This window comes from Xiphophorus couchianus, chromosome 15 (assembly GCF_001444195.1).
Source record: "Xiphophorus couchianus chromosome 15, X_couchianus-1.0, whole genome shotgun sequence".
NCBI lineage: Eukaryota > Metazoa > Chordata > Actinopteri > Cyprinodontiformes > Poeciliidae > Xiphophorus > Xiphophorus couchianus.
This window is the reverse complement of record NC_040242.1, coordinates 11,689,562-11,703,708: the sequence shown is the minus strand read 5'-3', so window position 1 is coordinate 11,703,708 and position 14,147 is coordinate 11,689,562. Positions and strand designations below refer to the sequence as shown.

Here is a 14,147-nt window from a genome sequence, read left to right as displayed (position 1 = left end):
GTAAGCTTGCACTTCTGTTTTATTTTATTTGAGTCAAAGATGGAGAACCTTGTTAAAATGAACCTACAAATAAATAATGCATGTGGTAGCAATTTTTTTTAATGGAAGGAGCAGTCAAATTTATGCAAACTTGAACCAATAATGTTCACAGTTACTACTCTGTTTCACCGCCTTTGTGTTTTCTGGCTACTAAATGCAGAAGGGTGACATATTACACACCTCCTTTCCCAAAGTTAAGGTCACTGTTTCTGTTTTCTGTTTCTTTAAGACAGTCCCAACATCTAAACTATGGCTGACCAAAATTAACACAAAGGCCTATCTCATATTTGCTAAAAAAGTGTCTGAATGATCTAAATACTTACAAAACATTTTCATAGGCTTATGAGGCAAAATGGAACCAGAAAAATAAAAGATAGCAACTTCAAGCTAAAGCACACTGTCCTTATGTGGGAGGACAGTGACCTTTAGTATCAATGACTCAAAAAGGACAAAAAGTAAGATGTTTGAGTGGCCTAGTCGAAGTTTGAGCTTAAATCTGACATGTGGTATTACCTTAAATAGGCCATTCATGCTTTAAAATTATCCAGTGTGCAGAAATTTCAGCTAAGCAGAATCTTGCTTTTTTTTAACAATTTGAAACTTATTACCAGATACCACAGCTTGAAATCTGTAACAGCAAAACATTTTTCACAGCAGCAAGGAATATAATAAATCAAGTTTACAACTATTTTTTAGGCACCTGACACTTTGTTAATATAATGCTAAACGTAAGTCATGAGTGACCTTAAACTGACGTAACCATAATTGTAAAGCAAACGTTAAGCATTCGAAGCTGCTTCAGATTTATGGAAGGCAGGTGATTGTCTCATGGCCACTACCAGGCAAGCTGTAGCAAATTATTGTATGTTTTTGTTGTTTCATGAGGTTTATAAAAATGTCTTTGATTTGCTTTTTTTTTGTATAAGTAAATCAACATCTTTCAGGAGTATAGATTTTAAAGCAGAAGACTGAGATCCATACAGTTCCTTGTGAATTACTCTTCTGTTTACCAAAATAAAGAGGGACTTGCATGGGTTTGCATATTTCTGTTTTTATTCTCACCTGTATCCTAATTCCAGGAGCAACAGTAAACCTTTGGAGTTTTTCTGGTCACATGAGACAAACAGTTATGACACATTTATTGCATAAACATGTGATTCTATGACTTTGCATCTCATATAAAGAACTGCAACAGACCTCATTCTTTGACGTAAACGATAACAGCAGTGAAGAGAAGCTTCCAACTTTGAAACAGCAACACAGGTAGGAGGACATTGATTTAAGATGTTGTTTTTTTGCTCTTGTAACTAGAATTGTACTAGTTAAAATATTGAAATAATTTTTATTTATATTAATACTTACAGCACTGGTTTATCTCAGAATTTAATAATTCGAAGTTGGGAAAGTTATCCATTAATTTACTTCTTTGAAATGGTGTCATATATAAAATTAACTAAATGTTTCTGGCTTTAATTAGAGAAAATAAGCATAACAGATAGCATCACGTGGAACAGTAAATAGTGTGTAATTACAGCTACGGTTATCACAGTTCTTATGAGTTCAGGTGTTTTAATAATGTTTCTCCCATTGACTAATAATGTTATCTGTTATTCAGGATGCATCCTTTCTTCCTGCTCTGTATCGCGGTGACGGGGTCCGTTGCCTGGGCTCGACCTAATCCCTCTCCCTTCTCCTCAGAACTGATCCACCTTATTAACAAAGCCAACACCACCTGGACAGTGAGACTATTCAGTTTTCTTTTTTTTTTTTTTCCAAGATGAAAGTGACACGGCCACAGACTGTGGTAATAATCCAGCTGTATTACTTCACTCTTGTTTAGGCCGGCCACAACTTCCATAATGTTGACATCAGCTATGTGAGAGGGCTTTGTGGGACCATCCTGAACGGACCCAAACTGCCGGAAGTGTAAGTTTTAACAGTGTTTCACGTTTCAGGGTGTGAGATGTGAGTGTTCAAACTCTCACATGACGAAGCAGGTGATAATCAACAGGTTTGTCATCTGCAGGGTGTTACAGACTGTCTCCTCTCTCGTTTAGGGTTCATAACATTGCAGGTATAAACCTTCCAGACAGCTTTGACCCACGCCAGCAGTGGCCCAACTGTCCCACCCTCAATCAGATCAGAGACCAGGGCTCCTGTGGATCCTGCTGGGTAAAAAACACCCCTACAAAAAAAACAACTTTTTATTTCACAACATTTTGTTACTTATCTTTTTTTTCCTACAGGCTTTTGGGGCAGTGGAAGCAATATCTGACCGTCTGTGTATCCAAAGTGGTGGTAAGGTCACTTTGGAGATCTCTGCTGAAGATCTGCTCACCTGCTGTGATGAATGTGGAATGGGGTGAGCAAAAGAACAAAGAAATTTCTCCACATAAAAGGGCACTTCTAGATTCTTAAATATCCAGAAGATAACTATGCTTGAGAAGTGACAACAGTGGCTCAATTTTTCAAAGGAAAACAACAAAAAAGCAAGCAAAATCTTCCTTAAAATGTAGTGTTTGAATTGTTAATTGTAGGTGCAAATTTTTGCCTTTGCATGTTTGTTCCAAGGACTAAAAAAATAACCTCCAAATGATATCAGTACTTGGCATTTTGAGACTTCATTGACATTTTTAATGGTGTTTTGGAGAAGACTGCTCAGTTGCATTGTAAACAGTTTGGTAGCTTAACCCAGATCAAGGAGAAAAGATAATACATTCAAACCATTTGGTGTGTTTCCTTCATATTCTTGCATTCTTGACTTTTCAAAATGACACATACTGTGGGTTTGTTTGTTTGCAGGTGTTTTGGTGGTTATCCCTCAGCTGCTTGGGAGTTCTGGACTAAGACTGGCCTTGTGACAGGAGGCCTGTATGACTCCAAAGTTGGTGAGTTCAACCCACACTCACTGCATCTTTTGAGGGCCAAAAAACGTAGCAGCTATGTGCGTGTTACAGGTTGCAGACCCTACACCATTGCCTCCTGTGAACATCATGTAAATGGAACTCGTCCTCCGTGCCAAGGCGAAAAAGAAACCCCTAAATGTGTGCAGCAATGCACGGATGGATATACTGTGTCTTACCCGAAGGACAAACACTTTGGTAGAGGCATTTTTAAAACAGTTTTGCTGGCTTTGGTTTATCTCGTGTCTGACTCTAAGCTTTGTCTGCTCCCCTCTAGGCCTGCGCTCGTACAGCATCCCTTCGGAGCAGCAACAGATCATGACAGAGCTGTATAAAAACGGGCCTGTGGAGGCAGCTTTTAGTGTCTATGAGGATTTCCTGCAGTACAAATCTGGTGAGGAATTTGCTATCCCAGCTGTGTACACACATCTCCACTCTACAAACAAAGCTGTTCACATTTTTCCTTTAATTTGATTTTTGAGGTGTTTAACTTCATTTTATGATTAACACTATATCTTTTTTTATTTAAGTATTTGTCTTCTTCTTTCCTGTGTGTTTTAACAACATAGCAAGGTGGATTCACCTCATTTTTTTCTCAGGCTGTGGATACAGAGACAGATAAGCAGGCCAGTTATCTGCTGAAGTCCTGTTCAGTCTGATCCTGCTTGTTGCATTAATCTAAACCACTGAGTCACAACTGATTTTCCACATATTCTTGACTTCTTTGAACTGACACTTAGAAGAGTATTCATACTCTTCCTTAAGCATGAAAGTTAATGAGCTCTTTCTTGCTGTAACAGGCGTGTATCAGCATGTGACTGGAGAAATGCTGGGAGGTCATGCCATAAAGATCTTAGGCTGGGGGGAGGAGAATGGCACCCCCTACTGGCTGGCTGCAAACTCCTGGAACAATGACTGGGGAGACAAAGGTAAAAGTGAATATGTAACGTTTTTTATTCATATTCTACAACAAAAATGCAAAGTTCACAACATTCTAATACATGTGTCTTTCCGCATACAGGTTTCTTCAAAATAAAACGTGGAAATGATGAATGTGGAATTGAGTCTGAAGTGGTCGCAGGAATCCCCCTCAAATAGATGATTTAAAAAATATGTTTCGAGCTTCTTTTTAAGGTCTAAGACCAGCAAGTACATGACATGTAAACTTATGTTCAGATTATCATAAGGAATGGATTTCATGACAGATGATTATTTTATGGTAGAGCTTGAAGCAGCATTTCCTGATTAACGAGAATCTGAATTTATTTTAGGAATTGCTTTGTTTCTGTTTCTATAGTGAAATGTGAGTTAGAAGCTTATTTTTAAAGTTGCTTTTACACATGTTTGTAACAAAAAGTATCTGCATGCACTTCTATAAGGTTTGTTTTAACATTAAATAAATCTAATATCAAAGTAAATATGAGCCTTTTCTTCTTTCATTTATTTTCATATAAATTATTTGCTTATACACACAAAAAAAACATGTTAAAAGAAATGAGGTGATTGGTGAAGGTTGTTCCATAAAATTCCCAGCCTGGTCTACTTGACTGCCAACTCCCTTGCACACAAAATATGAGCATTTAAAAGGAGGGATAACTTATTTTACTCCCTGGAAGGGTAACCAATTTTTAATTGCAGTATATTGGCAGAAAAATACAAACTCCAAGGAATCAGTATTTACGAGACAAAGTTAATGGGTTGGATTTCAACATCTCAACAGTTCAGACTATGTGGAGCAGCAGAAATAAGGGTGCACATTCATTCAAGAATTGTCTGTGTGTGAGATGAAGTAAAGCTATATCATTTGTGGCCATAAAATATCACACTATGATTTTGAGAGTTTTTAGAAACTGAAAAACTCAAGTCAAAGTTCAGATCAAGTTACCCAGTGAATGTTGGAACATTTTGCCAATACTGTGATGTTATTAGTTTAATTTTAGCCACTTTAATTGGCTTAAAAGAAAGAAGAAGAAGAAATGCAATTTAAACTTTTTTAACTAGTTAAGCGAGTTAAAAACTCGCTTAACTAGTTTTTAAGCGAGTTAGATAGATCTAGTTAGATAGGCTGTGATAGATTAAATAATCTATCACAAAGATGCACTTACAGCAAAGCGCCACACCGTTGGAGGTGGCGCTGAATCACATTTTGAGTTTGATGCCGATAGAAGAAGGCCAGAAGGCGGGATCTAAACGAGTCGCCATCAGAGGCAGACTCTGGTTGGTTTAAACTCAAACACTTCGGTGATGGCCTGGCAGTCAGGAAGCGGCGTTTCCCGGAGAACATACCGGTCAATAAAGGCCGCTGGTGGACTTCGCCGCTGTCATAACTGATGGGACTTGTCGGGGTTGAAGAAAATCGGGAAGCGACCTTTGATCGGTAGCTGGTGGGGATGAAGGCAGGTTCCCCGAGGTTACTTTAATCATTTTCTGTCAGGTCTTTGTTGTGTCGAGCGCTGTCGGCACTGCGGTTTTAGGTTTGTGCTGGAGGATAGCCATAGGTCACTGGCATGTATTTATCCAGTGTGGAGTTGTGGAGAACATACTGGGAGTCTGTTTCCAGGCCGTACACGGTGTTCATCTGCTCAGTGACCGCTGCTCTATACTATCTGTGGGGCCGCAAGTGTGAGGTCAGTCACAGCGCTAGCTTAGCTGACATTAACTACAATATATGCGCTTTATTGCTTATTCTATTTTTATGGGTTTTTTTCCCCAAAATGTGGGTTTATCCATTGTTACTTTTTAAAAATTGTTTTCTTTCAATTCGTTCGTTCTCTTTTAAACGCACTTTCATTATTGCAGCGTTAAATAGGTTTTACTTTTCTGTATTCAGTCTTTTGTTTTTTTTTTTTACCTCGGTAAACATGCTTTAATTTATTTTATCTATTCATTCTTCAAAATAATGATTATTATTAGTTTATGACATCACTAAATATACTTTGCTTTGTTATGTATTATTTGCTCATTTTTTAAAATTATTTTTTTAATAATCTTTTATGGAGTTCGTGTAGTATAAATGTTCACAATCTGCAGGACGCTGTTTTTATAGTGTTTTCCATAAATAATGAAAAACTCAGGTATGTAATTCTTTAATCTGGTAAATTTCGAAATTAAGAAGTGCAGATTACTTTTACAACTACTTACATTTGATTAACACTAAGACCCTTTATGCTATGGCTTAATAATGCTTGATGGCTGCATACATTCTTGTTTGATTTTAATGTCAACACCTTTTCTGTTTATTTCAGAGATTATTTGGTCTCCCTTTCTTTTCAGACTCCTGCCTTGATATGTACTGAAGCTTTTAGTGTATTCCTCAAAAAGCACTGTCCTGTGGTAGCTGAGCGCTTCCATCCCACTCCCTGGTGCTGGGGAGGGCGGGTGCAGACCCTGGTCTGTGCTCTCCTTAAATCCAGACCCCCTGTCTCTTATCGCAAGTAAGAGGAAGCCTTTTATTTATGTGATTTCCTTTTTTTGCTTTTGGTAATTTATTTTGCTTTAATTTCTTTTCAGTGAGTTGATTCGTACACTAGATGGTGGTCAGATCTCCTTGGACTGGGTTGACAATCATATGAGTGAGACCTACCCTGAATCTTGCGTGCGACCTACTGTGCTCATCCTCCCCGGACTGACTGGGAACAGCCAGCAGCCCTACGTGCTTCATGCTGTTAGCCAGGCAACAAGACGGGGTTACAGGTCAGCTTTGCTTCTGCTTTTTATAAAAAAGAAGAATTAGGGATAGATACACCATACACTCCTTGGTTGCACCTGAGAAAGATGTGCTAAAAGCGTTCAATTAGCTGCTAAGTAGGATAATCTTACTCAGAAAAAAGCCAATATTTATTTGAATCTATTTACTCAAAAGAGTGAGGAAAATAATCTTGAGTCCACCAGATTTTTATTTGAAAAGTCTTGATCTTTCAAAGAGTTGACAATATGTTGCCCTCTTAACATGGTCTCGAGGGAATATGTAAGAGAAATGGGCCTGCAGCGTCATGGATTCTCCACCACATTTAACAGCGGGCATTAGGTTGTTTGCATACCACATCTAAATGAAGAAAGTTAAATTTGTGTTTCCTCAAGTCCCAGTAGCGTTTGACCACATGTTTAAATCTGAGCCGTCTCTTTTTAGTCATTGTTCTAACTTGTGTGTAGCCATTTCGTGACTTCGGAAAAATCAAGACGTCTGCCTTATTTTAATGGAATGTTATTTTGAAAAGTAGTCTCTTGTAGGCGCGAGAAATATATTACACATGTAACACATGTAATATCATAATACATATGGGCTTCTGCATCACACAGGAAGTCATGGACAAATTAAGAGTTTCAGATTACTTTGATCAGTTTAGAAAAATTAAGAATTTAAATCAGTCTCATTTGCATGAAGTAAAAATAAATATTAAGGGTTACCAATATGTGAAAATTTGATATTTAATTAAAAGAAAAATTTCAGGGGGAAGTGCGAAGGGGCTCCAGTAGCATCCAAAAGTCTGCATAGAGCTGTCAAAACTAGTTTCTGTTCAGACAATAATATTAAATACATAAAGTAATCTATCCTAAGGAAATATTTATTTAATTTCAACTGTCCTACAGACTTAACTTCCTTGTATTGATTCTTCTTTTTCCAGATGTGTGGTCTTCAACAACAGAGGAGTAGGAGGGGAAGAGTTGTTGGTAAGTAATATGAACCTCAAAGAGACACTGTTTTAGTGATCAGTACTGGAGATGTAACCATTTTTGTAGCTCATAAATGTGATTGCTCTGAAGTAGTTCTACTACATAAAATGTTTTTATTCAGAAGATATTTTTTAAATTGTAATATATACCATAAATATATTTTTTCTAAAACAATATGCATTTATCTTCCTTTTCAAAAGTTCACTCACATGGTTAGAAAATACAAATAATTTCAAGAATGATTTAGTGAATTGTACATTACGTTTTCTTTTTTGTCAAATCCTACCATTTTAGTGAGTTAAATATATATAAAAAGATACCATTTTGTGGATTTAGATGTTTGTTATAAGCACACTGGTTTTAATAATGTTGTTGAATGACCATCCCTGGGTGTTGCTAGAGCAACTGTAGTGTAAGAGTTGCCAGTAATGGCAATAATTATGGCAATAATGGTGATAATGATGATGAATAAAGGCCCTCCTTTTAGCTGTGAATCCAACACTTCTCCTTTGAATCCGTGCCTCTTTCAGACCCCAGTCACCTACTGCGCTGCTAACACTTCAGATTTGGAGCAAGTTGTGCAGCATGTGAAAGGCCTGTACCCTCAGGCTCCGGTTCTGGGTGCTGGTGTATCTCTTGGAGGGTGAGTGGTTGGCGACCAGCTCAGTGCATCTCATTGACCTAATCCTAATTATTTTCCGGCCCTTCTTCTCTGCTGCAGAATGATATTGTTGAACTATCTGGCCCGTAAGCGCACAGAGTCGGGAATGGTGGCAGGCATCACCATCTCCGTCGCCTGGGATGCACTGAAGTCGTCCGACTCGATGGAGGAGCCTCTCAACTGGCTTCTCTTCAATAAACACCTCACTAATGGCCTGCGCCAAAAAGTCACCAGGTTGCACAGTTTGTTGTACATTCAAGTTAACCACAGTTAAGTGTGTAGATTGAGATTTTATTAGAAAACTAAATGTTGCCTTGTTTCTTACAGGCACAGGAAGATTCTGGAGAAAGTGGTGGATGTCGACTATGTGCTGAAGGTACGGCTCGTTGAACATCTTCTCTTATATTGACACTATTGGTAACGAATATAAGTTACTGTTGTAATGTCATAGCATCATATCATAATTTAAAATGTAGAAAAATTCTACTTTTATTTTAGCACATTTGCCTTGTTGAGAAAAACAAATCCCACATAAAGAAAAACTCCTTGAATTTGCTAATGAACAAATATAACTGAAATATTTTTAAATAGCACATTACTTTTTAACTTGATCAGAATTTCTTATAAGCTTATTTTAGTCACTCTAAGCGCAATGATTAAAAAGCAGTTGTCAAAAACAAGACCAGGTAAGGACTTGAGTCCACCAGATTTTTATTTGAAAAGTCTTGATCTTTCAAAGAGTTGACAATACGTTGCCCTCTTAACATGGTCTCCTTTCTTAATTTACCATAAGAGAGGAGTCTGGTAAGGGTTTTGATCAGATGAGACTAAGTGGCTTTAGATGTGAACATCTAAGAAGCTCATACCTTGACATTGTTCTCTAGTATGACCTCTAGTGGTCAATGGGGGGAATTGCAATCACGACTTGTTCATGTTAATCATTTACAACCTATTAAACCGTTACAGTGATCTTACTCCTCCATACAATTCAGGTTTTTTTTTATTTTGTAAGGCGTTTAAGTTGGACTGCAACATTCATAAGATGTATTTCACATATAAAGACTGGTGTAATTTTCACATGGCACTGGTGCAAATGCACACTATATTATAGATTTTGGCAGTGTAGGTTTTCAACCTACACTTCTTTAACAAATGAAAGAAGTTAATTTGTGAATGAAGAAGAGATGAAGAGCAAATGGGGCTGACTTTCTGTGTGAAAGATTTTGTACCAGCTTTGACAAGAAACAATTTTAAGTTATTTTCTACAGCATATTTACTTGCAGTCTGTTGACCCTAATGTCTTATATTTATGAGCTGGTGGTCACTCAGTTATTTTAGTTTGAAAAGGGGCTCTTATCTATCTTTTTGAGTCTGTTGGTTCAAAGAACCAGAACCAAAGTAAAAAGGTCTAGAGTGCAATGCAGCTGATTCATATTATACCTGAAATTTGAACATCTTTATGACACTTTATCTCCATAACAGATAAAAACAGATTTTCCATGATTTAAGTAAATTGCTATGAAATGATGTGTTTACAGGTATGAAATGGAAGTAGAGAGGAATGCAAATAAAAGCATGAACTGAGCGTTTTTTTTCCTGTCCTCTGTCGTCTAATTCTTTTCTCTGTTCCAGGCACGAACAATCCGGGAGTTTGACGAGCGTTTCACTTCACATGTGTTTGGCTACAAGTCGTGTGTCGATTACTATCATGATGCCAGCCCAGCCAAGAAACTCCCCCACACTGCTGTACCCATCCTATGTCTCAATGCTGCTGATGACCCTTTCTCTCCACAGAGTAGTGAGTAGATGACAGGAAGGTCAGATCCTCACAGACCTACTAACTTTGCAACTTGTCTCTGACCTTTTTGAATGTCTCTGCGGCTTTTGCAGCATTCCCGGTCTCCATAGTCCAGACGCTGCCAAACGTTGCCCTGCTACTGACGGCTCACGGCGGACACATTGCCTTCTTGGAGGGTCTGTTTCCTCGCGGGGAGAGCTACATGGAGCGCCTGTTCGGTCAGTTTGTCCAGGCAGTCTTTGAACACCCGAAGGACATCAAGAGAGCCTGCGGCATGGCAAAAGATGAGTCGAATCAACAACATAGTGATGTTGGAGAAAAACCATTCAGGGATGTCAGTAGTCAGTAAAGCTTGATCTTGAATAGAGAAAAAAAAAGTCACTGAAATGTATTGTTTTTGTGTGTGTGTGTGTTTTTTTTTGTTTTAACTTGCATGCTTTTGGCCGTCCACCCAAATGTTTTGACGTCATCGCAGCCCTGCTGATCTACCTCAGATGGGAGCAAAACAAACTAATTTAAAATTCATTGCAGGGAAAGCCACTTTTCAAGTGTTTAGGTATGAAGTCCTGAAGCATGCGAAAAGCTTTTGCACAAATGGAAGAAATATTTCTAAATGACTTTTAAATGATTTTTGGAATGTTAATTGCTTCCTCTTTCCCCTTCACTAAAATCCACCCCAGACACAGAGCAAAGTAATATGTGAAAAAAAAAAAGCCTTTTTAAACAAATTGCATGGAAAAAAAGAATGTTTAAGACAGAACTGCTCTACTTTCATTACTCTCTGGTGTTAATATAAAGAATTTTAAGACTGATGCATTGCTTCCTCATCAAGGTATTTTAAACACCTTAAATTATGTACTGTTTGCTTGTTTGCAGTTCAGAGTACATAAAAACTTAAATGAGTAAAAATTGTACAAGATACACACTTGATCTTTCTGTGCACTTAAAATATTAGCATCTTCTGTCAGGAAGAATGTGAAGTATTAAAATGTTTTATTTTGCTACGATTTGCCTTTTGTTGACCGATTGCACATTGGTCAACAATGAAAAAGCGACAGATGAATGAGAAAAATTTTAGTCTGTGCAAATCTGCTTGACTGTTCCTGAAGGCATTTTGAGAAATCTTGTTTCGAATTTATTTCTTGTGGCAGCACAGACATGTTTCACGATTGTATCGACTGTTGCGCTTATGATGAATGGACCCTGCTTTAACGTGATAAAAATCCAGGTGGAAATGAAGTTAGATTCATCACAGATGCCTCCATTATTTTATATTTTAGGTGACTCTTAGTGAGAAGTGATTTCATGCATCATTTATGGCCATGAATAAATAATTGCAGCTAAAATTGTTAATTGTTGGCCTTTAACAACGTGTACCTTGACATTGTTTCTGCACGTTTAAAATGGGTTTTTATGTTTTTGAGTGACATTGTTGCCCTTGTTTCACTTGTCAGAGCTATAAACACAATCATACTTTTTATTGTTATTCATAAGACACATACATGTAAATGCACAAATATGTAAATAATTTGTTCTATGTTATGTACTGAATCTTGTAGAAACAAATAAAGAATGGCATCTAGAGAATTTACATTTTATCTGATTCATTTACATATTTGGTTGCCTTGCAACAGTCTTCATGCCCCTTCAATTTTTCATGTAGTCACAGCTCACATCTTCACATCTTATTTGTACAAAGATATTTGAAAGCAATGTATTATTTTTGTCCACTACATAATTAAGCACTACTTTTCAAATCCCATTAACAGTCAATTAACTTTCAGAATCAGAATTCTCTTTATTGTCATTGAGCACAAAGAAAGCAAAACAAAATAAAATTAAAAAAAAAATAGCAACTCTCAAAGGCAAGTCAAATAGTTGAATAAAAATAATAACAAATAAGTATCTCAATAAATGTAGAAACACAGAAATGATGATCAGGTTTTAGATGGACTATCTGTGGTTGTAACCTGTCAAAATGTGCAAAAGGTTTAAGGCACTAAATGGCATCAAACATTTTTCTCCATTAAAAGTTAAGTGACTAAGATCAACAAATAATTCAGATGGTTTTAATTAACACATATCACGAGGTTCGTCTTTATGTAAAAATGTCACAACACACGGCGATCCTGACAGCGAGCCGCCTCCGGTTTCACCGATTATATCCCAGGCCTTTTATCTCGGTGCGGTAGAGTCATTAATGTAGCTGATTAACCCGAAACACATCAATAATTAACCAGGAAGAGTAAAGCCCCACGCCCTCTGTCACAATCCTAACCACTCCAAACCCTCATTTAGATTCAGTTGTGGTCTGGAAAAAAAAAAGAGGTCTGAAGTAGCATTTACTTTGTGGAAAAAATAGAAACAAACAACCACTTTCCAACTCCTGTAGATTGGAATCTGAGAGTTGAACTGATTGCCCTCACCTCCAAATACCATCCACAGCTCCTACTGTGTGGGTGTAAGGAGGCAAGCAACTTAATATGAGAATACTGAGAAAGGAGTGGTTGTTTTCAAAAGTTTCCATAAACAAAGTTAAAAACAGATATTTCTAAAGTCTCCATTAAAAGACATCATGAGTTATTTTTTCACTGTTTGACATAAAAACTTCCTGTTTTAGATTAGGATTACCAAAATTATTTCTGTTTGCTAAATGCTAGAAGAAAAAGAAGGACATTTTCTTTCTTACCTTAAAGTCTGAAAGGTTTATACACTGAAGGCCTTTAACCAGTTTGGTAAAATTCAGATGGTTATGTCCTGGCTTTGTAAGCTTCTAATAGGTTAAGAAATACATACTGAAATGAGTATAGACATAGACTGAGAGAAGTCTGTTTCTGATCCCAGAAACAACATATAAAAACAAATGAAACTTTGCAAAGTCACTCATGGACAAACAGATTAACCTTTAGAGACAAATTTTGTTTTAGGAAACTGAAATTGAACTGTTTGGTCAAAATGGCCAGCATGACATTTGGAGGAAAAAAGCGATCTGAAACTGAGACCACCAATCCGTAAGTATGGGGTAGCAACATAATATTATATTTTGTCCATTGAAACAGTCTCAGTAAGAATAGATAATATCTTCTTTGACATTGTCTATACATCTTTGTGGGGCTCCACAAGGTTCAGTCCTGGATCTATTGTTTTATTTTTTAATATCCTTACACTAATTTGAATTATTTGACCCTTCTTAGACAAATCCTACATCTCTGCAGAAGACATTCAGTTGTACATGTGTAGCTCCACCAGTTATAGCACCTGTCTGCCTTTACCCAGGATTAGTGACTGACTTTCTAGCAATTGTCTTCTTTAAATTTCCAACAAGACAGAGACTCTAGTTATAGTTCAAAGTCAGTTGCATTGCAAACCCATCCAGGAAGTTATTGGTTTTGCTCAGCAGCTAAGTCTGAACTGAAAGGGGGAAAAAAATTGACCCAAGGTAATTCTACCAACTACTAATGAAATATGTATATACACTTTTAAGTAATAATAATAAAATATCTCCCTTGTCATTCTTCCATTTTGCAAATACAAATAACCTGGTTATTCATAACCCATCTAACATAATAAGAGGTTTATCTAACCTTTTCCTAAGTTAGATGAACCTAGAGACATTTATGCAAATATGTTGCATAAAGTGTCATGCAACACATTTTCATATTCTCATTTTAACGATATAATGCAATGGTTACAGTAAGTAGAAGAAAGCTTTTTCTATAATAAAAATACATAAAATTAATTTATATTCACCTACCGATCCTCTTTTGTCATTCCCTATGGTTCTCATGTTTGAATTCTTTATGAAGTGCACTAACAAAATAATATTTTATCAATTAATGTCATATAAATCAGTTTTTTTAATATTTTAGATATGGTATTTATTTTATTTTATTTTATTTTAGAATGACTGAACCTCAGTTTAATCACTCATCAGCGTAATTTTTTACTTTTCATCTTCAACTTTCTCTCCAGACCATCCTTCTCCTCCCTGCTGTACCTGCCTGGTGTGATGGGCGGAGCCTCAGGTTACGGGTTAATGATTCAACACTATAGCTGCTGAGATTGACAGATA

At 36.9% G+C, this 14,147-nt stretch overlaps 2 protein-coding genes across 3 annotated transcripts; both read left to right on the top strand.

Annotated features, from left to right (window-relative positions):
- Positions 1-1,221: 1,221 nt before the first annotated feature.
- Positions 1,222-4,360, top strand: ctsbb (cathepsin Bb). The gene is made up of 10 exons (XM_028039625.1): positions 1,222-1,302; positions 1,655-1,778; positions 1,880-1,965; positions 2,097-2,211; positions 2,286-2,401; positions 2,842-2,927; positions 2,997-3,140; positions 3,220-3,336; positions 3,743-3,871; positions 3,964-4,360. Exons 2-10 carry the CDS (start codon positions 1,656-1,658, stop codon positions 4,038-4,040), a joined length of 993 nt encoding a protein of 330 aa, XP_027895426.1. The 5' UTR covers positions 1,222-1,302; position 1,655; the 3' UTR covers positions 4,041-4,360.
- A 749-nt stretch (positions 4,361-5,109) lies between these two features.
- On the top strand, positions 5,110-11,666 carry LOC114158898 (phospholipase ABHD3-like). 2 transcript variants are annotated; one of them, XM_028040802.1, is made up of 9 exons: positions 5,110-5,569; positions 6,216-6,376; positions 6,453-6,635; positions 7,568-7,613; positions 8,147-8,259; positions 8,338-8,511; positions 8,605-8,653; positions 9,910-10,075; positions 10,168-11,666. In XM_028040802.1, the coding sequence occupies exons 1-9, from the start codon at positions 5,450-5,452 to the stop codon at positions 10,422-10,424; spliced, it is 1,269 nt and encodes a 422-aa protein (XP_027896603.1). In that variant the 5' UTR covers positions 5,110-5,449; the 3' UTR covers positions 10,425-11,666. The 2 variants fall into 2 exon arrangements, with proteins under 2 accessions (XP_027896603.1, XP_027896605.1); XM_028040804.1 differs by having other exon boundaries at positions 5,111-5,338.
- The last annotated feature ends 2,481 nt before the right edge of the window (positions 11,667-14,147 follow it).